General features: G+C 45.2%; 1 protein-coding gene across 20 annotated transcripts in view; it reads right to left on the bottom strand.

The window, feature by feature from the left end:
- The window catches only part of TENM2 (teneurin transmembrane protein 2), a 3,953,434-nt gene that overhangs the window by 69,284 nt on the left and 3,857,801 nt on the right, over positions 1-26,349 (bottom strand). For all 20 annotated transcript variants that reach the window (XM_054685270.2, XM_054685273.2, XM_054685274.2 and 17 more), the window contains one exon: positions 3,216-3,426. In XM_054685270.2, the coding sequence (XP_054541245.1) occupies positions 3,216-3,426 (211 nt within the window). The remainder of the gene's footprint in view (positions 1-3,215; positions 3,427-26,349) is intronic.

The raw sequence follows: 26,349 nt of genomic DNA, 5'->3' as shown, positions 1-26,349 counted from the left end.
TTTAAAATCAGTGATGTGTGTTGACGACCACAAGGTACACAGTGCTCGTGATGAGAAAACAAAATTGAAAGTACATTCCACAGTGGAGTTCCCCCACCCTTCCTTTTTTCTACAACTGCTATTTCTTTTAAATCATTCCTGTAGCAGAAGGCTTTGCAGTGTGCCATAGGAATAACAGGAGTAGTGCTGCCTGTGATTTCTATCCTCTATTTTTCAAATTCTTCCTTGCTGCTGGCTTCCTATCATTTCCAGGCAGTCAATTTGCAGAAAAGATTCAGCTAAGACATACTATCAGTTCATTTCTATTTATGATTATTGATGTGTAACAATTATCGTATTATCTAGATAGTGAGATCTGCTCTATAAATTATAGTGGTGGAGTCAAGGCATTTTAGTTATTTTTGTATGCCATTATCTAGGGGAACGCCCTTTTAGAAGTCTTGAATTTTTGAGTTCTTTTTTACTCCTAGCTTTGTCCTTCGTTATTTGTAAGATGATAATGTACTGGAATTCACACGCTTACTGAACTTCAACCTATGTCTTGGAGCTACATTTCATATTTCTGAATTATGTATCCATGCAGACAGCTGGAGAGCCTGGGCTCATTTGGGAAATGCCATTTATTGTTTACATTTAAAGCTTCCGAGACGCTTTCTCTAAAGCAACTTTCTTTCAGGTCTCCTGGGCTGGCATAGTCTACCAAATATTCTGGGGTTCCTGACTGTTCACCTGTATTTTGGCTCTAGATCAAGGTGCCTTCTGGAAGTGGTAACCATTGATGAGGAGAATAAGATAAAACTAGAAGGGCCAGGTGGAGAAAGCATGAAAGGGAGAATATCAGGAAATGACTGGATTTAGGGTAGAAATAACGATAGGTTAATGAGGAAGCAGATTGAAACAGGCCTTCAGAGGATGCATTTTCAGTATAAGCAAACTACAAACCCCACTGAAATGCTTATGGCCCAGTGCAAGCTCTGCCCAGTCACGGGTCTCTAGCAAGACGAATTATGTTCATAATTAAAAGGAAGCACACTTACAGAATCTGTTCTAGAGCTAGGATTTAACAAGCAGAGTAAATGCTTTTTATTTATCAGAGATCTGTGGTTTCTTTTATTTTCTTGAGAGGCTCTTCTACTAAAAGAAACAGTAATAATACTGTGTATAGTATATGTTAAAGTCAAATAAAATAGAAAGATTAATCTCTAAATTTAAAATGTTTTATTTGGGAAGCAAGAATTGCAATTCAGGGCATATGCATGGGGGTAGTCTTCAGGATGTCTGAAGAACAAAGAGAAGTTTGGAGGTTTTATAAGGAGAAATGTTACTTATTCTTTTGAGAGAAAGTTCACTGGGACTGGTAAAGTTTTGGCGATCTGGTGAGTTCTGACTGGTGAATGATGGTGGTGGGTAAAACTAGTCTTAGAGTCATAGTAGGTTGTTTCAGTCGCTATTAGATCAACTGGTTTCCGGTTACAACAGGCAGTTTCAGTAGCCAGGCCTGGGGAGAATTACATTTCTAGGGCAATGTTATGTGCCCAGAGTGCTTTTTCTTCCTGGCTTCTTGCCTCTGCTTTAGTTGGGTATGACAAGAATGACCCAATTTGTCTGATCAACTTTTATGTATTTAAATAGTGTTATCCTAATTTTATTAATCAAGAAAATGAGGTTTACGAGCCCAACATGATATCGCTAGGAGGTGTCAGGGCTGAAATAGAAGAGGGCTGAGATTATTTTTACTTTTCTATTATTTCTTTTTCTATTTTATTTTTAGTAAAAATGACAACAGAGAGAAGCAAAAGTTGTTGGCCTAAGGTGACCTTGTTAAGACACTCATATTCAAAAAGAGCTGCAGGAATTGGGGCTCTCCAACTTTCCAGAGAGCTCTAAGAGGCTGTAGAATCAGCTGTGCTGACACCCATTCCTTCCCCATCCCACCCTCACTGGGCTGTCTCGGTTGGGGACCGATGAAAGGCTCATGAGAGGGGCTCCGAGAGAATCACTTATAAAGTTAGGTGCTTCTGTAAGTAGGGAAGTCTAGTATTTCCTCCCTGCTTGGAAGCCGAGAGAAGTAGCCTACATCCAGAGTTGCTCCTGGGCCTACCTGAATGAGGCTAAAGAGAAATAAGACAAAGATGGCACAATGGGGGTCGTCAGGGCTGCAAAGGGGCCAGGACCATCCTACCCAAGTTCCTAGTATCTAGAAGTTTTGTGAAAAAGGACCTGACCAGCAGTTTTTATTTCTTGATGTGAAGGACCACAGAGATGGGGCGGGGCATCCCCAATTAGACCACGCTCCTCCTTCTTGCATCAGCATACACCATCGACATCTGGACTTGGACCAACTGAGAGGAAGATCAAGCATGGCCAAGCCATAAGAAGACCCCCAGCCTCTCCTACCCCTCCTCTCTACCCTCAGAATCATACGTAGTGCATAGAAAAGAGGAGGGGATGGGGTGGTGGGGAAGTGTCTCCAAGACAAACCTTCCCCTTGCTCTCTTCTCCAGGAGCACAGTTCCAACTTGTCCTGGGGTGAAGTTGAAGACAAAATGAATCTAGAACTTGACCCTAGAATATTCTAAGCCTCAAATTAGCAACTAAGAGCAATAATAAACTGGAGAGAATGAGGGGTGAAATGCAGTGGCACAATGGCTTGTACGCAATAGGTAATCAGCAGAGGCAATAGATGGGATTGTTGTGTGGATTAGAGATAATCTACACAAAGTCTCTGGCTCATCCTAGGTGCTCAATAAATCCTTGCAACCAACATCTTCTTGACTCTAAGATGCCACCGAATGATAGGTTATGTTATCAAGTTAATAACAGCTTTCAAAAATACTCTATTGAATGAACTATTTCAGCAATGCTCGAACAAAAGCCACTATCAGAGGCATTTTAAAGGGAGATTTAATATAATGACAATAACCTCATAAAATAACAGATTTTAAAAATGATCTAAAAACCAGGGAATCAACAGATGTCTCCAGCAGGTTCTGGGTTAAAGATGTTGACATCCTGCAAAGACACTAGGGCTCTGTTCTGGAGCCCAACACAAAGTGAGGAAAGGGCACTTCTCTGAGTCCCCCTTGGAGGGAGCTGCCTCTAGGGGGGCAGATTCCAGGCCAATTGGGTCCCCGGGAAAGCTGGAGCACTGCCTCTGGCTCCAACAGGAAGAAAATCAGAGACTTCAGGAGTTTGCAGGGACAGAGGGTGCCTACCTGCTGTTGAAAGGGTTCTCTCCAGGAATGATGTGGGTGCTATCCTTGCCTGCCAAGAGCTTGATACGGTCATAGAAGGACTTCACTGCGGGCCAATCCGTCTGGCCCTGCTGAATGATGTCCAGTGGGTCCCGGGACCCCCGGCAGAGCAGGCTGTTCTGACAGGCTGACTGCAGGCAGCAGTCAGGGTCCAAACAATCCACCAGGCCATCTGGAAGGGCAGAGGCAGAGCCAGAGTCAGCGGATTTCATGGCATAAAGCTGTTTGGAGACACTAACACCTTTGTTACCAGCACAGGCATGAGCAGCATCAAACGTACCCAAGGGCCTGAGGTGGCAGGTTTCACACAGCAAGCCTCATCCAATTCCAATCCATACACATAGAAAATAAAAGACTGAAAGGAAATAATTTAAAATGTTGACAAATGGTTATCCTCATGTAGCAGATTAGTGTGTTTCTCTTCTTTATTGTGCTTTTCTGGAATTTCCACTTTTTTCTACTATGAACACGTATTATTTGAGTGGGAAAATAAAAACAAAAACTTCGCTTTTAAACAACACAGCACAGCAAATTACTCACAGTCAGTTCCCAGGGGTCTGTGCTAATGGGTGCACAAGTAATCAAAATGCATGGAATTTCTGGCTGGGCATGGTGGCTCACACCTGTAATCCTAGCACTTTGGGAGGCTGAAGCAGAAGGATCACTTGAGCCCAGGAGCTTGAGACCAACCTGGGCAACATAGTGAGACCCTGTCTCTATTAGAAATACAATTTTTTTATCAAATTAAAAAAAACTAAAATGCATGGAATTCCTTAAATCTCACTTTAACAGAGAAAAGTATTCTATCCCACTCTCTCTAAGCCAGGAAGGGAACTGCTGACCAATTGGAAACCTGGGTGCTGAGAGTTTTACATTTTCTAGGAAATGTGGAGAAACGGCTTTGGCTTGGGAATCTGGAAATTAAGCCTGCAGTTTCCGCAGTAGTTTCTGGTTCTGTCTTCCTGCATGCCCTCAGGACTCGGAACATTATTATGCACTTGCCTAGAGTCCTGTGCCTCTATCCCTTTACCTGGGCTGATTCCTATTTACTCAACTACCATTCAACAAATATTTGAGTGGTGTCCATGTGCTGGAAACAAGAGAGAGAGCAAAGGACCACGGAGACTGTCTTTAAGGAGCTAATGGTAGAGTGGGGGAAACTGACAGGACTGACTCATCCTTTAAGATCAAGTTTAGGTTGGCCTCTTCTTCCAGGAAGCCTTCTGGATGATGCCCCTGGCCAGGTTATTGCTACAAACTGAATGTCTGTGATCCTTCGAAGTTCAATGTTGAAAACTTAACTCCCAATGTGATGGTATTAGGAATGGGGCTTTTGGGAGGTAATTAAGTCATGAGGGTGGAACTCTTATAAATGGATGAGTGTCCTTATAAATGAGACCCCAGAGAGCACTTCAGTACTCTTTCTGCCATGTGTGGACACAGCAAGAAGACTGCAGTCTATCAATCAAGAATCAGGGCCTCACCAGACACTGAATCTGCTGGTGCCTTGATCTTGGACTTCCCAGCCTCCAGGACTGCGAGAAATAAATGTTTGTTGTTTAAGCCCCCTAGTCTATGGTATTTTTGTTGTAGCAGCCCAAACTGACCAAGACAGTTAGGAATCCCTGTTCTGTATATCCCTGAATCAGAGGTTCTCAAAGAAGCATTCTGCATCAGAATCCTGCAGGAAGAATAAACGGCCCACCCCACGTCTCCCCAGGGAGAGCCTCCAGGAGCAGGCCCTGGAATCTGCATTTTAAACATGATTCTCAGGTGATTCTAACACACAATACGATTTAAAAACCATTGTTAATGCCAACTTTCTTATAGTAGAATTAATGACCTCTTAATGCTCGCCTCCCTATCTGGAAAATGAGCTCTTTAAAGAGAAAAATGATGTCTTATTAATTTTATATTCATTCCTCTCTTAGTACCAAGCACAGAATCGGGCACTCAACAGATGTTTGTTGAATGAATAAAATGACTGTTTCCCATTCCTCACCTGTCTGTGAGGGCTGAAGATGGGAATGTTTAGGGCAGTGTTTGCTCCTTGGAATTTCTGATAAGAACGAATTCGTTAGTCAATCCTTATTCACTCGGCTGGGAGCTGATGGAATACACAGTGGAGAAGCTTGGAGAATAACTTGCTTGCACCTCCTGGATTTGATAGCAAGGCATTTTTTTGGACCATAATTAGAATCATGGAAACATGCACTCAAACCCTGGGCTGTGCCTTGACAAACACTTGTACTGGAACGCTGAATCAGAGGCCTGGCTGGGTGCTTTAAATTTACTACAATGTAATTTTTTGGCATTACCCTTTTCGTTTGGTTCCGCTAATGAAAATGAAATATGTAATTTCACCAAAGTTCCACTGTAATTTAGCAATTAATGTGCAATTATTTTAATGCATTACTTTCTTTTTAGCAAACAAACAAATTAGGAGGTTGCATGTTTTGCCTGGCTTTAAATTACTAAAACTAGCCTCTCATTTTCCACATGGGCAAATGTTGCTCATGTGCCTCGTAACACATTTAGATTTACACAATTTCCTAGAAATGCAGACACAGGAGGGTGAGCAGGCATGCACACTTTAGATTGAGAGACTTTCAAAATCAAGGCTCTGAACATCTCGGGCTGATATGCTGGCTGAATCGGATACTCCCCAGTTCCCCGGAGCCTGGCAAACCTCAGACCCTAGAAACAGCACTGGAGATTGTATCTTAGTAGCAGGATGATATCCAGGCATGTTTCAGATCCACATTCAGGCTGTCCAATCTGGAGGGCCATTGGCAGCATAAGAAAAAGAAGAAAAAAAGTGCATAGAATTCTGCCTTGAACATCACTGTCCACGGGCTGCCTTCAAAAGACAGAAGGGCTCTACCATGGAATGCCTGTTTCAGATTTAAAAAATAACCTGCTGAGATATGCTGGCAGGGCTTCCTTCAGCAGCCACAAGAAGCTTCTCAGGTGAGAAGAAACCCACTGCTGTTAGCACTATAGATTTCTTTAAGGTCATAGGCCTCTTCCGATTAGGGGTATCATCCATCTCTGGTGGCCTTTCCCTCCTGAAGCTGGGGAAATATTTCCTCCCCCTCCAACCCATTTACCACCCGCTCCATATAACCGCCTTGAAGACCTCTTTGGGCTTGAAGAATAACTTAAGACAGTTTTCCTATTGAGTGCTGAACATTTGCCTCCCCCTCCCCCTCCAGCCTGTCACTCTTTCCGGGCTTGTGACTGCTTCAGAATTGTGAACTTCAAATTTCCCCACAGTTTTGTTGATCCTGGGCTTTTGATTCAAGGGCCTGTCTGGCAGGAGATGGCCTAAACACATCAGCAATAGCAGATGACAAATGCCAAAACAGAAAGAAAATAGGATACAAATGATTTCCTCCTACATATTTACATTTACCTGCTCCAGAGATTGTGCATTTGGGGTTCTACCCGTTATTAAGTAGGAGCCTACGTTATGCCTATAATGACCTCATCATGCTGCGTGATTATGGGCTGCAGCCGCCAAACACTTTCAGACGACACTGTGAACTTTAAATTGGCACTCCAATCTCCCAGTGGCCTGTCAGTCATGAGAATCGCGTCTTTATGCCAGCAAGCCCCTTGGATGGAGTCTGACATTGCAATCTTCAGTAAATTACCCTGTCACTGACAATCTTGCAGTTATCTCGCAAACAATCAAGCAGGCAATCAAACTGTTCTGAATTACCAGTTCAGGACCTGAGAGGTGGCCGATGTCTCCATTCAACAGCAGAGGGAAAGCGGCCCGGCCCTCCTATGACAATGGACGATTTATTTATTTATTTATCTACCTACTTATTTGTTAGTCTGGTTGGCTTTTTCCTGGGGAAGGGGGTGAGGATGGTGGGAGAGGTTTGCGGAGTCCTCAAAAAGGGCCCAATACTGACTCAGCGGTTATGGGAAAGCGACTTAGGCCTTCCGAATCAGCCCACACTGCGGTGGCTCATGTCTGCTTAATCTTACTTCACTCAGTGAAACGGGGCCAAAAAGAATTATCTAGGTGTTTTCTGTCAGAACGGACGCTAAATCACAGCTCTGGTTCTAGTCTACTCATACACGTCATAAGCTAATTGTAATGACAATTTCAGAGAAATGTGATCATGGAGAAACTTTCTGGGAATGATACCAAGGCATTCTATTTATTGCTTTTGATAAAGCAAATCAGAGAGATTCTTCCATAACGGTTCTGGCAACGTGAAACAGGTTCATTAATGCTGAATTGAAACCTTTGGATTAGAAGTCCCAAGGTAAAAAGCCAAAAATTCTACACAGCATCAGAGGTGACAGCCTGGCCTCTGGAATCAGATGGATTTGGGTTTGAAGCTCATCTCTGCTAGTTCCCTGGCTGTGTGAGGTTGGAAAGGTAATCAGCCTTGCTGGGTTGTAGTTTCCTTGCATTAAAAACTGAGTTATAATTGCACATATGCCATAGGGTTATGTGATGAAGAATAAATAAATTTATATATATATAAATTCAAATATATATATATATATGTCAGTCTGGTATATAGTATATGTCCAATGAACTATAACTATAACCAGAAACTCCCTGAAGTCTTCCACTTTCTCATTTTAAAAAAAAAGATGCAAAAGTAAATGAAATTAATATTCCTTTATATTTAGAGTCATCTACTGGTATAGGCTATGGGCTGGTTGAATCTTGGCAAAAATACTTTATTTCCAAATAGTGATAGGTTAATAATAATAATTAATAGGAATAACAAATGCTATAGATTGAGCAGAATTTACATTTTTTTTTAAATTTAAAGATTCATGGAAATCCTGCAAAGCAGAATAATGTAACTCTTAAATGTCAGATTATAGAACAGGGTATCTGGGTTTGAATCTCAGATTGGCTATTACCTAGCTGTTGACCATGGGCAATTAACTGCTCTGTGCTTCAGTTTCCCTCATGTATAAAATGGAGATGATGATGATGATGATGATCATGATGGTAGATAGTGCTGCTGGGAGGGTTAAAGCAGTTATTGTCTGTACAGTACTCAGAGAAGTGTCGTATAATGAATGCTCAGTACATTGTCTTAGCACCATTATCACCATGCCACCCACTCTATACCCACCTATAGAGGATGCAACTGAGGCTTGGAGAAGGTGAATATCCAAGTGGCTAAGAAGCAGCTATGAATAAAAAGTAGAGAAAGGCAACCGATGAGATTATCACCCTTTGTCTTCATTATTAGGAGGGGTGACGCTTCCTTCCCCAAGGAAGTCTGAAGACAAGGCAGTGGACACCCATCAACAGGGGTAAGTGTGGGCAGCTGTGAGATTTAATCACTTCTGAAGGCCTGTCTACTCCTACAGCTGGGAAAGAATGTGGCTGGTTGAAATGAGCATCTGAAGAGGAATCAGCAGGAGAAACCAGATGCCTGGGAATTTATTCCTGGCATTGTAGGCTGCAGAGGACCACACTATTTACCTGTGAGATACAATCCCCTTTCAGCCGTTTACCATTGGCACAAGGTGGCACTTACTTTTGTGCTGGCTATAGGTTTTTGTCAGCCGTTTCAATCCCCTGTCTAGTGTACTCTGCTAGATTTTAAAAGGAGCTCCTAACTAGTAAAGAGATTTAAGCTCAAAGCCTCCATTAAACGCTTACTAGTAAAGCTACACTCAGGAGGAAGGAGGCCCTGTGTCGATGGAGAGGCTGTAAAGCAGCCACAATAAGCATCTGGATCCTTTGGAGTTGGCTGAACCATGCACACCTTTCTGCCTGGAGGAGGCTGTGTGAGTTCTTGCATCATCATTCTCATAGGAAGTGGCTCAGGGAATGAGAAGATGTTGATTTCACTTATTTTCTTCTTTGATCTTCTGGGCAGCTTATAGAGAATTTGAATGGAAGCATTTTGTTCAACTTTTCTCCCTGTAGCTTGGTTTGCAAGTGAGTCTCTCTCCAACCTGCATGAACTCCATGGCTTTCCTAGGTACTAAAGGCTCCAGAAGAACACCTACATTTACTTTTCTAAGTTTCATTTTGTGACAGAGTGGTAGAGATGGCCTCTAACAAATCACTGCAGGTGCTGTGGATGGCTCTTCTAGTGTCTGCACGCAGCTGCTGGTTGGGGACTGGTCAGAAGCTCAGACTTAAAAATAAGCTGCACTCTTTGCAGTCATGGTTTCACAGAGGAACCACCAAGCACCAAATCTACCTTTCCTGCTCATTGAGCCAGGAAGCCATAGAGTGGATTGGTTAAAAACATGAGCTTTGAAGAGTACTCTCTGACCCATCGATAGGATGTTCAAGAACAGGCAAAGTTAATCAGTGATGATAGAAAGTTAGAAGTTGTAGTTACCTTGATGAGGAGGTATTAGTTGGGAGGGCACAGGGAAACTTTCTGGGCACTGGGCATGCTCTTGATCTTCATCTTAGTCACCTGGTTCTCCAGGTGAATTGACAAAGTGAGGGCAGTGATGATTATACCCACAGGAGTGCTGGGAGGATCAACAGAGGTAATCCACGAAAGGTCCTTACAACAGTTGTGAGCACCTTGTCACCTACTAAGTGCTTCTGAGTCATTTCTATGTTTTTTTTTTTCTTTTTCTTTTTGAGTCTTCTTGGCATCATATAGGTTTTTTTTACCTATACAGAGCTAGGTGCTTGCCAAGCTGTCACTTCCCCAAGGAAAGTCTGGGTAGTCAGGTGGTGAACCCCGTGACTCAGGGTCGTTTTTGAGATCAGCTAATAATGATGAAGAGGTGAAAAATTAATGCAGCAATAAAAAGGAGGGAAGAAGCAATAAGCTGGAGCAAGAAAGATGAAATCTGGTTGTTCGTGATGGAAATGAAGAAGGTGCAGGGGTCCTGGAGGGCACTTAATGCTGGTCAGCAAAGGCCAAAGGCTCCTGCTGAATTTGAGTTACAGATGGAAAGAGTTTCCTGAGTAAAAAGGGGGAACCATAGGATTGGTTTTGCCTTGGGAGTTAGTTTGTTTTGAGGTAAACTCCTGCAGGGCATGCCTAAGGTATGCAGCACCCCAGTCAAAGGGCATTTTTTTTTGTGCTGGGCCCCTGGCTATATAAACAATTTGAGTCACCCCAAATCAGCAGGTCAACACCATTCTGGAAGCTTGGTTTGCAAAAGAGAGAGTCCTTTGGCCAGTGCTTGCTAGGCTGCCTGCTGGAACTGGGGCTGGCCATTAGGCCTTAGGATATCCCATAGATGCAAATGCCAAAACAATTTGGGGCATCTTATTGACCCTACATGCACAGGAGTGGGGGTGAGGGGTGGTAGAGGGTCAAAGAGTACCCTGGGCCGGGGGCGGTGGCTCACGCCTGTAATCCCAGCACTTTGAGAGGCTGAGGCGGGTGGATCATGAGGTCAGGAGTTCAAGACCAGCCTGGCCAACATGGTGAAACCCCATCTCTATTAAAAACTACAAAAATTAGCCAGGCGTGGTGGCACACACTTGTGGTTCTGGCTACTTGGGAGGCTGAGGCAGAAGAATCGCTTGAACGCGGGAGGCGGAGGTTGCAATGAGGCCCAATTGCATCACTGCACTCCAGGCTGGGCGACAGGGTGAGACTCTGTCTCAAAAGAAAAAAAAGAAAAAAAAAAAAGAGCACCCTGAAGGGGAGGAACAGGGATCAGGGCTCACGTGGGTCCTAGTCTGGACTAGGGTGCTCCTCCCAGTTAGCATCGCTGACTCTGGCCAGTCCCTGACACTTGGGGAGCAACTTAGAAAATTTCAAGGGAGTCATCCCAAAGCTCAGGGCCCGCTGAGATGCAATGCTTGGTCCCTGCCCTGCCGCATTTGCCCAGGGTGGTACTGGACTTTTGGCTCAGTTTGAAAAACAGCAAACAAACACGGGCTTTAGAATTAGAATGGTCTGGCTTTAAAACCTGGTCTATTATTCATCAGCTGTGTCATCTTGGGCACGTGACTGAATTCCTGTGGCTCAGTTTTCCAATCTATAGAATGGACTTAATAATGCTGACTACACTGAAATGCACAGAGGTGCTCTAAGAAGGTGCGTGTGAAATGAGATGATGAATGTATAGCACTTAAGATGGAGGAAAAGCTCAATACATGAAGGTTATTCTTAATGATATTTCCTGCTCTCCACGAGAGAAAGGTACTGTTCCATTTGCATTTTACCCTACGCCTGCTGACAAGTTGGAAGTGAGGATAATTGAAAGTATTTGGGCTTGATGTAACTAAGAAGTGAAAGGAATAGGCAAGGCTGACTTGATTTAACCTGGCAATATGAGATTAGTTCTTCATTGCCTCTGTAAGGTCTCCTGCATTGCGAACCTTTTAAAGCAATAGATTGGCTGACAGGATGCTCGTTTGGAAGGTTTCACCTGCCATTAATACCCTGGCTGCCTGATGAACCGTCGCTCCTCAGGCATCCTCCTTCCCTGCACAGAGCAATGGCCATTCTCAAATATTGCAAGAAGTAAAACTGGGCTGGGTGCGGTGGCTCATGCTGGTAATCCCAGCACTTCGGGTGGCTGAGGCAGGTGGATCACCTGAGGTCAGGAGTTCGAGACCAGCCTGACCAACATGATGAAACCCCGTCTCTACTAAAAATACAAAAATTAGCTGGGTGTGGTGGTGCACACCTGTAGTCCCAGCTATTTGGGAGGCTGAGGCAGAAGAATTGCTTGAACTCGGGAGGTGGAGGTTGCAGTGAGCTGAGATTGCGTCACTCCACTTCAGCCTGGGTGACAAAGCGAGACTCTGTCTCAAAAAAAAAAAAAAAAAAAAAGAAGAAGAAGAAGTAAAACTGTATTTGCACTCCTTTTGGAAGACCTGTTGGAAGTTTTCCTCCTACTTCTTGCCAACCCTTTTGGTCAGACTCTGACTTCCAAGTCCAGAGATCGTTGTACCAAAGCACCTTCTGGCCTTTCTTATGACTTAGTCATGGAAGATGAATCATGTCTGACCAGAGATCTGGCAGAGAGGAGGCCCCAGTGAAAGCTGCTTGCTGGCTTTTCTACTCTTTAGGATGGATGTGGGAAAAAAAGCAAGGGCTGATTAAGAAAATCAAGGCTCTGCTACCAAAGGCAGAAATCTGATTCAGGTAAGGTCTCTCTTTAATAGGCTGTACCTTGAAGCCACTGGGGGAAATGTTTGACAAGGGGATTATAGTGTTTGTCCAGTTATTTTTAAAAAATGGTTCTTCACCAGCAACTAATGGACAAAAACCAAAAACAAATGCCATCAACAAAAACCTTTTAAACCAATGCTTCTCAAATTCTAATGAGCATCACAATCACTCAGGGATCTTGTTAAAATGTAGATTCTCATCCCATGTCCTAAGGTGGGGTTTGAGAGCCTGCATTATTTATGAGCTCTCAGGTGATGTCTATGTTGTTGCTCTGAGCACCGTATTTCCAGTGGCTAAGCTTTAAACCAGCGTTGCTGAAGGTGTGCTCCCTGACTACCTGCTCTGGTATGGTGTTAAGATGCCATCAACCCAGACATACTGAATTCCTGAGACTAAATATTGGGAACCTGCATTTTTTTTTTTTTAATTTTAAGATGGAGTCTCACTTTTGTTGCCTAGGATGGAGTGCAGTGGTGCCATCTCAGCTCACTGCAACCTCTGCCTCCCGGGTTCAAGTGATTCTCCTGGCTTAGTCTCCTGAGTAGCTGGCATTACAGGCGCCCGCCACAATGCCCGGCTAATTTTTTTTATTTTTATTTTTAGTAGAGACAGGGTTTCACCATGTTGGCCAGGCTGGTCTCGAACTCCTGACCTCAGGTGATTCACCCGCCTTGGCCTCCCAAAGTGCTGGGATGACAGGTGTGCACCACCGTGCCTGGCTGGGAATCTGCATTTTAAAGAAGATTCTCAAGAATGATTATTTTGCTCACTAAAGCTTGAGACCTCTGTTCTGAGTGACTGAGAAAAAGCCTTCAAATATCCACAGCAGTACAGCTGAGGGGCTACAACAGTTTTTCCAAACTCTGTCTCCTGCAGGATGTTAATACGCATTCCCTGAAACACAAAAGTGGAGGTGGGAGGTGAGGATCTGCCATCAAATGTAATTTGGGAGTCAGTTAAACGAAGTTAAACTTTACAGCAGGACTTCCTGGAGGCTTTGATATATGGATACACATTATGAGTCTTTAATATTGTCATGGAGTATGCAGCATTTCCTGACCATGGACCCTTCTGGCTCCGAGCCTCTCCCTGCAATTGCATCTAGTGCCATAGACATTGGGAAACAGTTCATGAGAACATAGGGCTCTAGGTTTGGGGGGCTTTGTTCTTGCAAGGACCAGCCATACCTCCATCTACTCAATAGTCACAAGTGGCAGTCTCATCCTTGATTGACTTCCTATAAAGTGCAGGGCTTTGGGTGATCAGGCCCAACACAAACCATGTCGGTACTACTAGCATATCAGTTCAGAGCCCCTGTCCTCCAGCTCCCAGTGTCTCCCAAGGCCAGTGCATTTTAGAGTGGGGACCCTGTGCTAGGTGACAATATCCTGGGGTCAGCAGGACAATGGAACATTAATGGCAACCATGTCTAATGAGAACCAATGGTTGGTGCTCAGGAGGAGCTTCCCGGGTGCCTGGCACTGGGTTAGGTACCTTAAACGCACGCCTTTATTAAGACACCACCAGAATCCTGGGTGCTATTAACATCATTATTTACAGATGAGGAATGGGAGACTTCGAGATTAAATAACTCACCTATGGCCACCCTGTTTTTAAGTGGTAGGACTGGGTTTTGGACCCTGTTTGCTGCACTCTGGAACGAAATCCTACACAAAGCTGCCATGTAAGGTTGTGTGACTGTTATGCTGAGTGTCCAACACACAGGAGCCTGTTGTACCCCCTGCCATGACATGTTTGTACGAGCATGTATATATGAGCTCTTTTATCTAAGACAGTTAGTGAGAGTAACCATTTACATACCCAGTACAGGGTGATTTATGTTTTGGGAAACTGGGCTGCAGAATGTTTTGGTCAGCCCTCTGCCCCAGCTCCTAGCTTCACCCAGTTCACACTTTTGACTTAAGTTTACAATTAAGTGCCTGGCCCTCTGCCAGCCACTTAAGTCCCTCTGTGCTTGCTCAGCCTGTGCTGTGCTTCGATCCAGCCAGCATCCAGTCATGCTCTCAAGAACCCTTTGTGGTGGGTTCTATGATCCTCATTTTGCAGATAAAGAAACTGAGGCTCATAGAGCTTAAGGGTCTTGCCCAAGGTCACAGTGCTAGTAAATGATGGAGAAGTGATTCATGATTCACATGTTGGTTGTCTACCTCAAAGCCTCTTTTTTTTTTTTTTTTTTTCAGGCAGAGTCTCACTCTGTTGCTCAGGCTGGGGTGCAGTGGCTCGATCTCGGCTCACTGCAACCTCTGCCTCCTGGGTTCAAGTGATTCTCCTGGCTCAGCCTCCCAAGTAGCTGGGATTACAGGAGCCCTTCACCATGCCTGGCTAACTTTTGTATTTTTAGTAGAGATGGGGTTTCACCATGTTGGCTAGCCTGGTCTCGAACTCCTGATCTCAAGTGATCTATCCACCTCGGCCTCCCAAAGCCTCTTGACTTCTGGAATTACAGTGCTGGAATTAAAGTGCTGGGATTACAGGCATGAGCCACCATGCCCGGCCTCCTCCAAAGCCTCTTGACTTCTGTTCTCGGTTCTTCACAGGGGGCTGGAAGCAGTCACAGCCATATATAGGTACCCTCTGAATGTCGCAGGACTTTGGAAGGGAAATACTGAAGCTTCAGAAGACATGTTCATTTCTTAGTTCTTTTTTCTGTCTCTTTCCCCTTCCTTCTTTTCCTCTCCCTGCCCTGCGCCTGCTGACTCTCAACCCAGAAAGGGCCTCTGGGAATGATCTCATTTGATCAGAAATTTCCCACCTTGGACAGCCTCTGACAGGCCTCTCTGGCACAGTCTCACCCTTGTTAGCCTAGAGCCATGTTTTTTACACCTGGGGGATTTCTATCCTGGCTGCGGCTGTCTCCCCACTTCGCTGTTACAAAAACCACTGGCAACAGAGAGCAGGGGCCTCTGCTCTTGGCCTCTGATTTCCCCAAATGCTTGCCCTCTGCCTGCTGTTCCTGGCCTCTCGCTGCCTGGTCTACCCTGCTCTGTTCCTCATCAACCTCCATTTCAAAGAGCCCACTGACAGGTCACACAGAACTGAGCCGACGGCCAGCGCAGCCCAGGCCTGGCAGGGGGTGGCAGCCTGGTGCCAGACAGTGACCTGCTGGGTCCCTCAGAAAGAAAAGGGGCTGTCACCACTGACACCTCAGAGCAACAAGCTGGAACAGTTACTTTCCGCCTGAGGGGAGACCTTGTCCCTAGGGGGAAGATGGGAGGCTTGGCCCCAGAGTGGAGAGGATTAGTAGGGGGGCATGATGCTTCTCCTTCTGCTGCATAAAGAAATGCCCCAGACTGCCAGCTGGGAGAAGGGCCTGGACTTGGCTATTCTACGAGCTTCCTGTGGAATTAGAGGAGTTGGAAGTACTAATTTCTAAACGGTGTCATTCCTAAACGTGGCTGTTGCCATGTTCCAGGCACTGTGCTTAGCACTCTCTGGAGATTTTCTCGTTTATTTTGTTTTATACTTATTTATTTTTAGAGATGAGGTCTTGTGCTGTTACCCAGGCTGCAGTGCAGTGGCGCAATCTTGGCTCACTGCAGCCTCAAATTCCTAGGTTCAAGAGATCCTCCTGCTTCAGCCTGCTGAGTAGCTGGGACTATAGGCACCCACCACTGTGCCCAGCTAATTTTAAAATTTTTTGTAGAGACAAGGTCTTGCTATATTGACCAGACTGGTCTCAAGTTCCTGGGCTCAAGCAATCCTCCTACCTCAGCCTCCCAAAGTGCTGGGATTACAGGCGTGAGCCACTGTGCCTGGCTGTCATTTAATCTTCGCATCTACTCTATGGTGTAGGTACTAGGAATTAGTATCATACTGCCAATTATGATCACGGGATCTAGAGGCAGCTGATCTGTGTTCAACCCCAGGTCAGCAAAATATTGGCTGTGTGGCCTTGGGCTAGTTACTTTACCTCTCTGAGTCTTGGTTCCTTCATCTGTAAAATAAAAATAATCACACCAGCTTAATAGGGCTGTTGCAAAAAAATCAAATAAACTATATGCAGAAGGACTTGTTGTATAGTAACCATTTGTTTACTTCCACTTTTCAGATGGAGAAACCCAGTCCTAGAGAGGGTCAGTTACTTGACTAAGGTTGGGCAGCTGCTGGTGGGTGGGGAAGCTGGGATTCACACGCAGCTGGCCCAGGCTTAGACTTGCTGTTCTTCTCCCCTACTCTATGCTTCTCCAGCAAGCTGTAGTTTGGGAGGTCGGAGTTCACCCAAGAACAATCTGCAGCTGCCTCTGCCTTTCCTCTTGTTTTAAAGGAGGATTATGAGGCTTGCATACCTACGGCACCAACCCATACGAAGTCAATGGACAGGATGAGGCCAAGTCAATAATACAGATGAAGAGCAGTACAACCATGTCTTCATGCCTTACTGAAAAGCAAAGATGTATTTTATATTTGGATTTTCTTTGCACTGATAAAACGATATCAGTGGTATATAGTGACTTGGGTGTCACTGTATGCATGTTTTTTGAAATCCTAAAATGAAATGTATTTATCTCCCAATCATCTATTGAATAAAAGACAATTGCTTCCGATCCCAAACACTTCTCGTGAAAGCTTTTACTCATTCAATTCGTGTAACAATGAGTTGACCAAGGCAGACAAGGACCCTGTGATTATGGCCCTAGATTCTAGAGGGGGAAAATAGACAATAAACAAATGAATGCATGATGGACTTACAGTGACAGTGTTCTGAAGACACTAAGTAAAGCAAGGTAAAGGGCTGGACAGTGATGAAGGAGGGGATTTTCTGCTTTAGACAGGGAGGGCAGGGAGGGCTTCTCTAAAGAAGTGATGTTCGTGTAGAAACCTAAACGAAATGAGGAAATGAGTCATGGAAACATCTGGAAGAAGAACACTCTGAGCAGAGGCAACAGCAAGTGCAGAAGCCTAGGGTGAAAGTGTATTTGTGAGTTGTAGGAATGGCAAGATGGCAGGTATGGCAGAGAGAGGACGAGGAAGAGAGAGAGGAAATGAGATCAGCATGGAAGCAGGGACTCACAAATGCAGAGCAATGGAAGCCACTGTGGCAACCTGGGTGCCATGCTACGGGAGATGAGAGGCCCTGGCAAGGCTTGAGCAGGGGTGTGATAGGATCTGACTTATAAAAGGATTCTTCTAGCTGCTCTGTGGGGAACAGATTAGAAGCTGGAGGACCCATAGTCCAGCCCAGAGAAGTTGTTGGCATGATCTGAGTGGAGGTGGAAAGCTATTAAGAAATCATGGCCTTAAGGATTAAGAGTAGGGAATGGAGAGGCCAGGTAAGGGGGCATCCCAAAATCTGTGTGGCAAGATGCATAGACAAAGAGGGCATGTCAAAGGCCTATGCAATGGCCTCCCTGGCAGACGGTGTGCTAGTTGGGTAGTGATGATATTAGTGTTGCTCGTCAAAGGGCTAAGACTTTGAGTGATGGACCCCAGGTAGGCTGGGGTTTTCTCCCTGGTTCTACACTCCCTGAGCCACAAGCTTTCTGAGTGAGCATGGCAGAAGTAAGAGCAGGAGAAGCTTGCTCCGGGGACTGCTGTTTCTCTTTTCTGCATCTGTCTTCTCCATGGATTCCTCTTTTCCAGCATGACCCCAGATACCTAGCGGCTTTGGACTCTGGCACACCTGGCATAAAATTACTTTCAGAAAAAGGGTCTGAGAGAAGAATGAACAAGACATTTAGAATCAAAAGAACTGAGATCCATTCCCAGCCCTTCCACTGTTTGACTCTGGTCAAGTTAACCTCTAGGCCCTCAGCTTCTTTGTTAGTTAAATGAAATCCTCTAAATGTCAGCAATGAATGCAAGATTTTTGTAAGCCTATGTGGCTAAAGGGAACATGGCAGTGACCCACCCAGCTTGGGGGTCAGTGGTTCATGACCTCTGAGGGAAGACAGCACTCATTCCAGAGCCAGTGGGGATGAAATTGAGGGAAATGTATTATAACAGGGACCAAAAGATGGGTTCCTGATTTTGAAATGTATGTAATATTTGAAATGATGAGTTTTTGATTGGGAGGCAGTGTATGTCTTTAGAATCTCTGAACTCACATCATACAGGGAGATGCAAACACTTAGAGAAGCCATTTAAGTAAAGGGGCATTAAGTTGCTGTCTATAAACTTTCTAGTCAAACCTTACAACAGGCCAATGAAGTTGATATCATTGTTTCCAGTTTACAGATGAGAGAACTGAGTCTCAGACAGGTTAGGTCCTTTGCTCAAGGAAGCACAGCTAGTAAGAGCCTGAGTCAGAATGTACAGCTAGGTCTGTCTGATTCCAAAGTCTGTGGACCCCATCAGTAAATGGCACAGCACCACCTGTCCTAAGTGGGGCAGGGGGCATGGGAGAAGCAGCAGAATGTCATAAAAGGCAAGGAACCAGGGCCAGCTACCACTGCTCTCTCCCAGCAAACTCCTTCCACATTTATCTTTTATTCCAACACTCTTGAAGGAGGAGGATGGATCCCGGGAAGTTGGAGCCCTGACTCCTCTCCGGATGACAAGCTTCTGTGGAAAGGACCTCAGTGAACCCAGGAATGTACCCAAGGTCCATATGCTAATCAAGGGGCCACCACCTCAGGATGCAGAGCTGTTTGGCCTGTCTCTCCTCATCAGCTGGCCCAGGGCTGACACGCTCGGAGGAATCCCTCTGCCAGCACTTGAGCTTCCCTTCAAAAGGCACGTATTATGCTAAGTCAGTGGTTCTCAACGCGACAGCATCATCTGGGCACTTGTAAGAAATGCACATTCTTGGGCTTCCTGCCAGACCTACTGAATCTGAAACTCTGAGGGTGGGGCCCAGCCATCTGTGCATGAAGCCTTCCAGGTGATTCTGATGTTCACTGACGTATAAGATGTATACGAACCGTTGTGCTGACTGTTTCGCATCCATTAACTCATCTAAGCCTCACAGTATCCTATGAGGTAGAAATTAGCCCTAGCTCCACTTTACAGAGGACAAAGCTTAAATTTAAGCTCATATCTTGAGGAAGTGGAGGAGCTGGGACATGACCTGAAGCTCAAATCCCAAAGCCTCTTGACTACCCTGCCAGGCTGTCTCCTCTCCCTGGGAGAAAGAATGCCCATGTGCAATGGAGGCAACACAACAAAAGGCCACGCCTGCTTCTCAGCTGTGGTGTGTGTGTTTATAATAACTCAAGCAGATATATCAGCTTTCTGTCTGAGGGGCAGGCATGGTTGCAATTCTGAAGACTGAGATGCTATGTTGGTGGGAGGCACAAACAAATATGATGGCTGTGTTGCGCTCTGCCCAGCACTGCATGCAAACCCCATTCTAGCCTCATCCTCCTCCATTCTCCATGTGGACTAGGCTGCAAGGTACCAGGCTTCTCAGAGGTCCCCACACAGGCATTGCTGTTCCTTGCCTCTGTGCATTTGCCGTTCCCTTCATTCACAATGCTTTTCCCTCCTTCCTTGCCTAATTCCTTTATATCTTTTAAGATTCAAGCTGTACCTATTTTGGAAGTCTTCAGTGCCTCTCTTGTGAGCGGCCATGGTCTCTTGGCCTTACTTCTATTATGGACCCTTAAAATGTGGCTCTGCAGTGACAGCTTTAGTGTGTATTTTTCCTCCCACCAGACAGAGCATCTTTATGGGCAGAGTTTGAGTCTTATTCATTCGCATGCCCTGCCACAGAGTGGGGGCTTGGTATATGTTTGTTGGATGAATAAATGATTTTGGTGGTGAGTGGTCTGTCCAGGAGTGTGGCTGGTGTGGGGGAGGGTGTTTTCTGTCATTGCCATCAGTGACAAGAGGTCTGAGCAGGGTTGCAACTAGGAAGAGGTGAATGAGGGGCTGAGGGGGGCAAAAGTGAAGGCAACACTCACTGTGAGGTACCCTAGGCATCTCCACTCATTCTAATCTAGGTCCCAGGTCTGAAACAGATCTTGGCTCCAACCAGTAGTGGCAGGCACCCATTCTCCTGAGGGTCACTGAGTCCTTTTGGTGGCAACGTAGCATTGAGAAAAGCACACTGGATTTTGAGCCAGGAAACCAGGACTCCAGTCTCAGGTCTGCCCTGCCTGCTCCTTGGCCTTGAGTAAGTGACTTCCCTCCTTGGGTTTTGCAGCTGCCGGGGACTCTATATTTTAGCCTTTTTGCATCTGACATTTCCAGACTCCCATAAATGAAATCATCCTGTGATTCTCATAAATGAAAGAGGTAGTGTGCCTCAGTGCATGTGGCCATGGAGTTCCAGGAAACTGAAGGGGGTGGGGAGAGCTCCATGATGACATACCCTGAGGACAGGCAGAGGAGGAGAATCACCTTGGAAAGGTTTGGTCTTGGTTGTGAGTGGGGAGGAAGAGAAGCATTAGGCACAGAGGTTTGGGGGAACACCTCGCAGTTTTCTCTGGATTTGCATTTGGCCACAGAGTTCTGGCCCCTCTCCAATCCCCCAGAGCTCTTGGCTGAGAAGATAGAAAGTCAAAGAAAAGAGCACAGGCCTTGGGCAGCGGCTCTTGCTGCGCTGCTTGCTAACACCTTGCTATTTAAAGTCCAACTGCTCAACTCTCCCCTGCTCACCCCCTGGCATTTCAGTGCCTAAGCGCTTTGTGGCAAAAATGCATTCCAAATCCAAAACTGGAGGGAAAAGCTAACGCCGATGGTATTTTTAAGCATGCTGCAAAATTCGTGTTTCTGAGGGGCGGAGGTTGTTCAAGCACTTATGCTCTGCCTTGCTCTGAGCCCAAACACAACAAACACTCAGGTGCTGTGAGGGGCCCAGAGGAGGGTTCTTGACCCAGGTTCTGAATCCTGGCTTGGCTATGTTTTCGCCGTGGGAGCTTGGACAAGCCACTTGTCCTCTCTGGCTCTTAGTTTCTGCTTCTATATAAAGGATAATGAAAGACTCCTAGGGCTCTTGTGGGGATTGTCATGATTTATTTAGGCAATGTGGGTGAAGTTTTAGCAAGGGCCTGGCCCTTAGTAAGGGCTCAATGCCTTAGGGTTTTGGACGTCACGTCCTTTCAAATCAGGCCCATGGACACTGCCTGTTTTGGGACCCTCTGGTCCCTCAGACAGATGTGTTCCTGGGACATTAAATGTCTATATCGGATTTCTCAGCCTTGGTGTTATTGACATTTTGGGTCGGATCATTCTTTGATGTGGGGCTTTCCTATGTGTGTAGGGCATTTAGCAGCAACCCTGGCCTCTACCCACTGGATGCCAGTAGCACCTCCCCACCTCCCCACCACCATGACTCGTGAATGCTTCCAGTCACTGCCAGATGTTCCTGGGCGAGCGAGTTGCCCCGGTAGGGAACCACCGGTCTGGACTTGGGGGAAGACTGTGGGAGCAAGAGAGCTAGTGATGGCACAAGGACCTTGCCTCTTTATTCAAATGCTGGTCACAGAGGCCGGGGGATGGCAAGGGTGTGCCTGCCACCATCTAGGGCAAGACTCTGGCCAAAGCACAAATACAGGAAGCCAACATAACGCTATCAATATTACCTCCTTGCCACCAGTGAAATCTGCGTTTTCATCCTTTAATTCCCTAAAATAAGTCTATAGTGATTTACATGATTAAAATTTTTTTTCAGATTATGCATTTTCATCACAATTTCATAATGAATATTTGATTTGTCATCTAATCAGGGGGAAAAAACATAATCCCTTAAGAGACACTTAATAACCATTTAAACTAATAAAGACTTGATTAAAAAAGACTGAAAGTGCTGTGTTGGGTAAATTGTAAACTTTAAACACCTTTTTTTAAAAAAAATGGTCAATTGCATGTACCAGGAAAAGGTTTTCAATGGAAAAGTTTTGTCTTTGAGGTGTTTTTTTCTAAGGCTTCTTTGCAGCAACACACATTCTGTACTTGTTTGAATCTTCTTCAGAAACACTGTCCAAATTTTTTGAGTGTTTTAGAAAAAATGAGCCAATGGTTGTAAAGGAGAAAAGCCATATATCATGGTGGTTAGCTGAAAGGGCTATTCTGAGTCTTAACTTCTTGAGCCTTTGTATCCTTATCTGTATAATGAAAATAATATGATGAAATAGACTCATTGAACTTATAGTCTAGTGTGAAGAAACAGACAATCTACAAGAAAAACAGTGTGAGAAAATTTAGGAGTGTGATATTTCCATAAAGGAAACACTAATGGTTGATGGGAGAGAGAGAGGAAGACTTCATAATAAGTCCTTCTGAGGCATTTGAGCTGAGAACTGAATGACTACAATGAGCCAGTGATACAATGTGCCTTGACTGAGCATTTCCACCTTGCACTAGCAAAGACCCTTTGGTGGAAATAATCTTTGCACTTGTGCAGTCTAAACACCGGCCAGAGTGGATGGGGCAGAGCTTCCGGAGAGGATGGGGGAGGACAGGTCAGAGACAAGGCAGGGGATATACAGAGGGCCCTCTAAGCCAAGGTGAAAAAAACAGCCGATTTTGATTCTAACTCCATGAGAAACCCTTTGAGAACATGGAATGATGAGATTTACAATGTATTAGGTTGGTGCAAAATTAATTGCTTTCAATGGCCAAAACCACAGTAACTTTTGCATCAACCTACTAAAACACTCCCTCCGGCTGCTGTGTGGAGGAACAGAGAGCAGACGGCAAGAGGAGTAGCAGGGAGACCACTTGGGAGGCTGTTCCCATAACCCAGGTGCAGAGCAAGCTCAGCACAGTGCTTGGCACATGTAAGCTCTCAAAAATCTTACTGATTATTATTTTTATATGCAAGAGAATTCCTTCCTTCCTTCCTTTCTTCCTTCCTCCCTCCCTCCTTTCTTTCTTTCTTTCTCTCTCTCTCTCTTTTTGAGATGGAGTCTTGCTCTGTCACCCAGGCTGGAGTGCTGCAGTGGTGCGATCTTGCCTCACTGCAGCCTCTGCCTCCTGGGTTCAAGCGATTCTCATGCCTCAGCCTCCTGAGTAGCTGGGACTACAGGTGTGAGCCACTATGCCCGGCTAATTTTTGTATTTTTAGTAGAGACAGAGTTTCACCATATTGGCCAGGCTGGTCTCAAACTCCTGACCTCAAGTGATCTGCCCTCCTTGGCCTCCCAAAGTGCTGGGATTACAGTTGTGAGCCACCGTGCGCAGCTGGTTCTATCTTTTTTCTAAACCTCAGTAGCATAAGAGAAAACTGAACCCCTACCTTACAGTTTTCTAAACAGAAGATTCTCTAGTCAAATATGCCCAGGAAGTCAAAGATCTTATTTCAACTGGAAGAGCCAGAATAATTTCAGATCCCTGTTGCTATGTGTTCCCTGAAGATCTCAGTTGAGGCTAATTCTGCTTCCCTCCTAAAGAAGAGAGACCCAGCATCTGGCCAGCTGGCAGTGTCCTCAAGGCCAAGTTTTCCTCCTAAGCATTAGATACATTGCTTTTCTCTCTGGGAGCTAATCAGGGACTCTGTTTATGGCTCCAGCTACATTTGCCACAAGGTCTTTGGACTGCAAAGGGAATCCTCATCCAACCCAATTAATAGCTCAATGTTGTATTTTTAACCTGTCCCCCACCCAACCAATCCATCAACATGATTGGGATACATTAATCAAGGCATTTACAGTGGGTTCACCAAGCTTTGTGTCTCATTGGAGGAAGAAACAGGACTATTTGGGCATGGGAACCAGAACCCTTTTGGAGTCCCTGAAGTCCCTAGCTTGGCTCTGCTAAATGCACAGACAAGGTGAGTTATTAATTAACAAGTGAGATAAATGCCAGAAGAGCATTCCTGAATCGTGTCAAACCAATTTGGATGGCTACGGGATGGGGAGGGAGCAGGAGGAGGCAGTGGGCGAGGGGTGAGTTTGGTCTGTTCCAAGTGCTTTGGACAGACTCCAGTGTTATTTCTCCTCATTGAGACCTGGCTGGAGTGCCTTGGATGGCATGCCCAGAGCTCAGGCCAGGATCCACGTCTCTTAACCCAAGGCAGCCTCCTTTGGAGTGAAGCAAGGAACCGAGCCTTGCACATGGAGGTAGGGTGGGAAATACTGCTCTGCAGAGAAGCCAGCGTGGAGTGCTTCATTTAGAGAGGGAACTGCAGTAACTGCTAGTGGCCTGAAGAGGCTCTACCACGGGTTACTGATCACACGGATTTGTGGCTTTGAGGACACTCCATGGAGACGAGCTGAAGAGCCCGTCCTTAACAATGGGCTGCGCTTTCTCTCATGTCATGTTCCTGACACCCATTACACGTGACAGTCCCTTTGCTATGCTCCCACTGAACTATTGCCGTCTAATAAGATGGTCCATCTCTGTCACCTCTCACATGCTGGACTGTAATAATAATAATAACAATGTGTTTATCCATCTTTGTAGATGGATAGTGAGCTCTTTGTGGACATATGTCATGTTTGCTTTAGTATTTCTAAAGGCTTATTTTCAGGGTCTAACATTTAGTAAACCCTCAACAAATGTTTGTTAAACCATAAATGAATAAGCTAATGAATGGATGGATGGATGGATGAGTGGATAGACGAATCCATACCCTAATGACAGAGAGTTAAAGGTTTTTAAACTTTGAAACAAACATCAGCCAACTCTCCACCCAAGAATGGAGAACTTCTAAATCATACTGAAGTCATTCACTAAGGACCTAAACATAAAGATATCGTCATGTCTTTTTTTTTTTTTTTGAGACAGGGTTTCACTCTGTCGCCCAGGCTGGAGTGTAATAGCACAATCATGGCTTACTGCAGCCTCAACTTCCTGAGCAAGCGATCCTTCTACCTCGGCCTCCTGAGTAGCTGGAACTACAGGCGCATGCCAGGATGCCTGCCTGGCTAATTTCTCTATTTTTTGTAGAGATGGGGTTTCACCATGTTGCCGAGGCTGGTCTTCAACTCTTAAGCTCAAGTGATCCACCCACCTTGGTCTCCCAAAGTGTTAGGATTACAGGCGTGAGCCACCATGCCCAGACTTCATGTCTTTTCAGCTACTTATTTCTTCCTGAAATAAAATTCCCCTCTCCTCACTGCACTCCTGTGTTCTGGGGATTTTAGGGGAAAGGGTTTGGGGTATAAGCACTATGACATTAGGCTGGGTGAGCCTACCCAGGGAACACCATTATTTTAAAAAGTTTATCTCAAAATGTCATCTGCAGAGCAAACACACTTGTATCAGACACTCTGGGGTGTGTGGTAAAAGTGCAGACTCCTGCATTCTATGTCTGACTAATAAATCAGAACCTCAAAGGTGGGGGCTTAGAAATCTGACTTTTAAACAAGCCCTCCACACAGTCACGCAACACTAAAGTTCAGTAAGCACAAAGTTAGAATCTTTGTGGTTGTGTACACTGGAAAAATTATTGGTTGGGTTCCATCTATATGAATTCAGTCTCCTTTCTAGAAAATAACATTAATATTAATAATGTTAATGCTAGCAGCAGCCAACATGTGAAGGCATCTATGAGCCAGGTGTCTTATAAAATACATCCCATGCATTTTCTTACTTAAACTTCACACCAGCTAGTGACATTGGCATTGCCATGCCTATTTTACAGATAAGAAAACTGAGACTTTGAGAAGCAAAGTGACTTGCAGAGCTGGGATACAAAGGCTGACTCTGAAGCCCAAGCCCTCAATCAATTATGATGATACAGTGTCACCTGTTCAGAAACCAGGGACGTGAAAGAGAAGGTGCAAAACATCTTTCAGTGCTGTGTTGAAACGGAACGAGGGGAAAAGACATCTCTCCTAGTTTAGTAAGGAAGAAAGTGATGCGGGGTGACAGGACAGTCTCAGCCTAAAAAGGCTTCCTCCTACCCCTACCTCCAGGTGATGTGGTTATGACATCACCTCCCTTGGTCTCCACTGTCACCGCTGCCCACAGATGGGAGAAAGCATCTCATAGGATTCCACAGGAGCTTCAGACTCACTCTTATGCCGGCTTGAAATGATGGAAGGGCTAGGGCTCCTGACTCTAAGTTCAGGGTGATAAAGGGGAGTGGGGAAGAAGTAAGGACTGTCTCACCAGGCCAGACGGTCTAACAACGCCTCCTCACC

The sequence above is a fragment of the Pan troglodytes genome, chromosome 4, assembly GCF_028858775.2.
Source record: "Pan troglodytes isolate AG18354 chromosome 4, NHGRI_mPanTro3-v2.0_pri, whole genome shotgun sequence".
NCBI classification, from domain to species: domain Eukaryota; kingdom Metazoa; phylum Chordata; class Mammalia; order Primates; family Hominidae; genus Pan; species Pan troglodytes.
The sequence above is the reverse complement of the archived record's forward strand: the minus strand, read 5'-3'. Positions and strand labels throughout refer to the sequence as shown.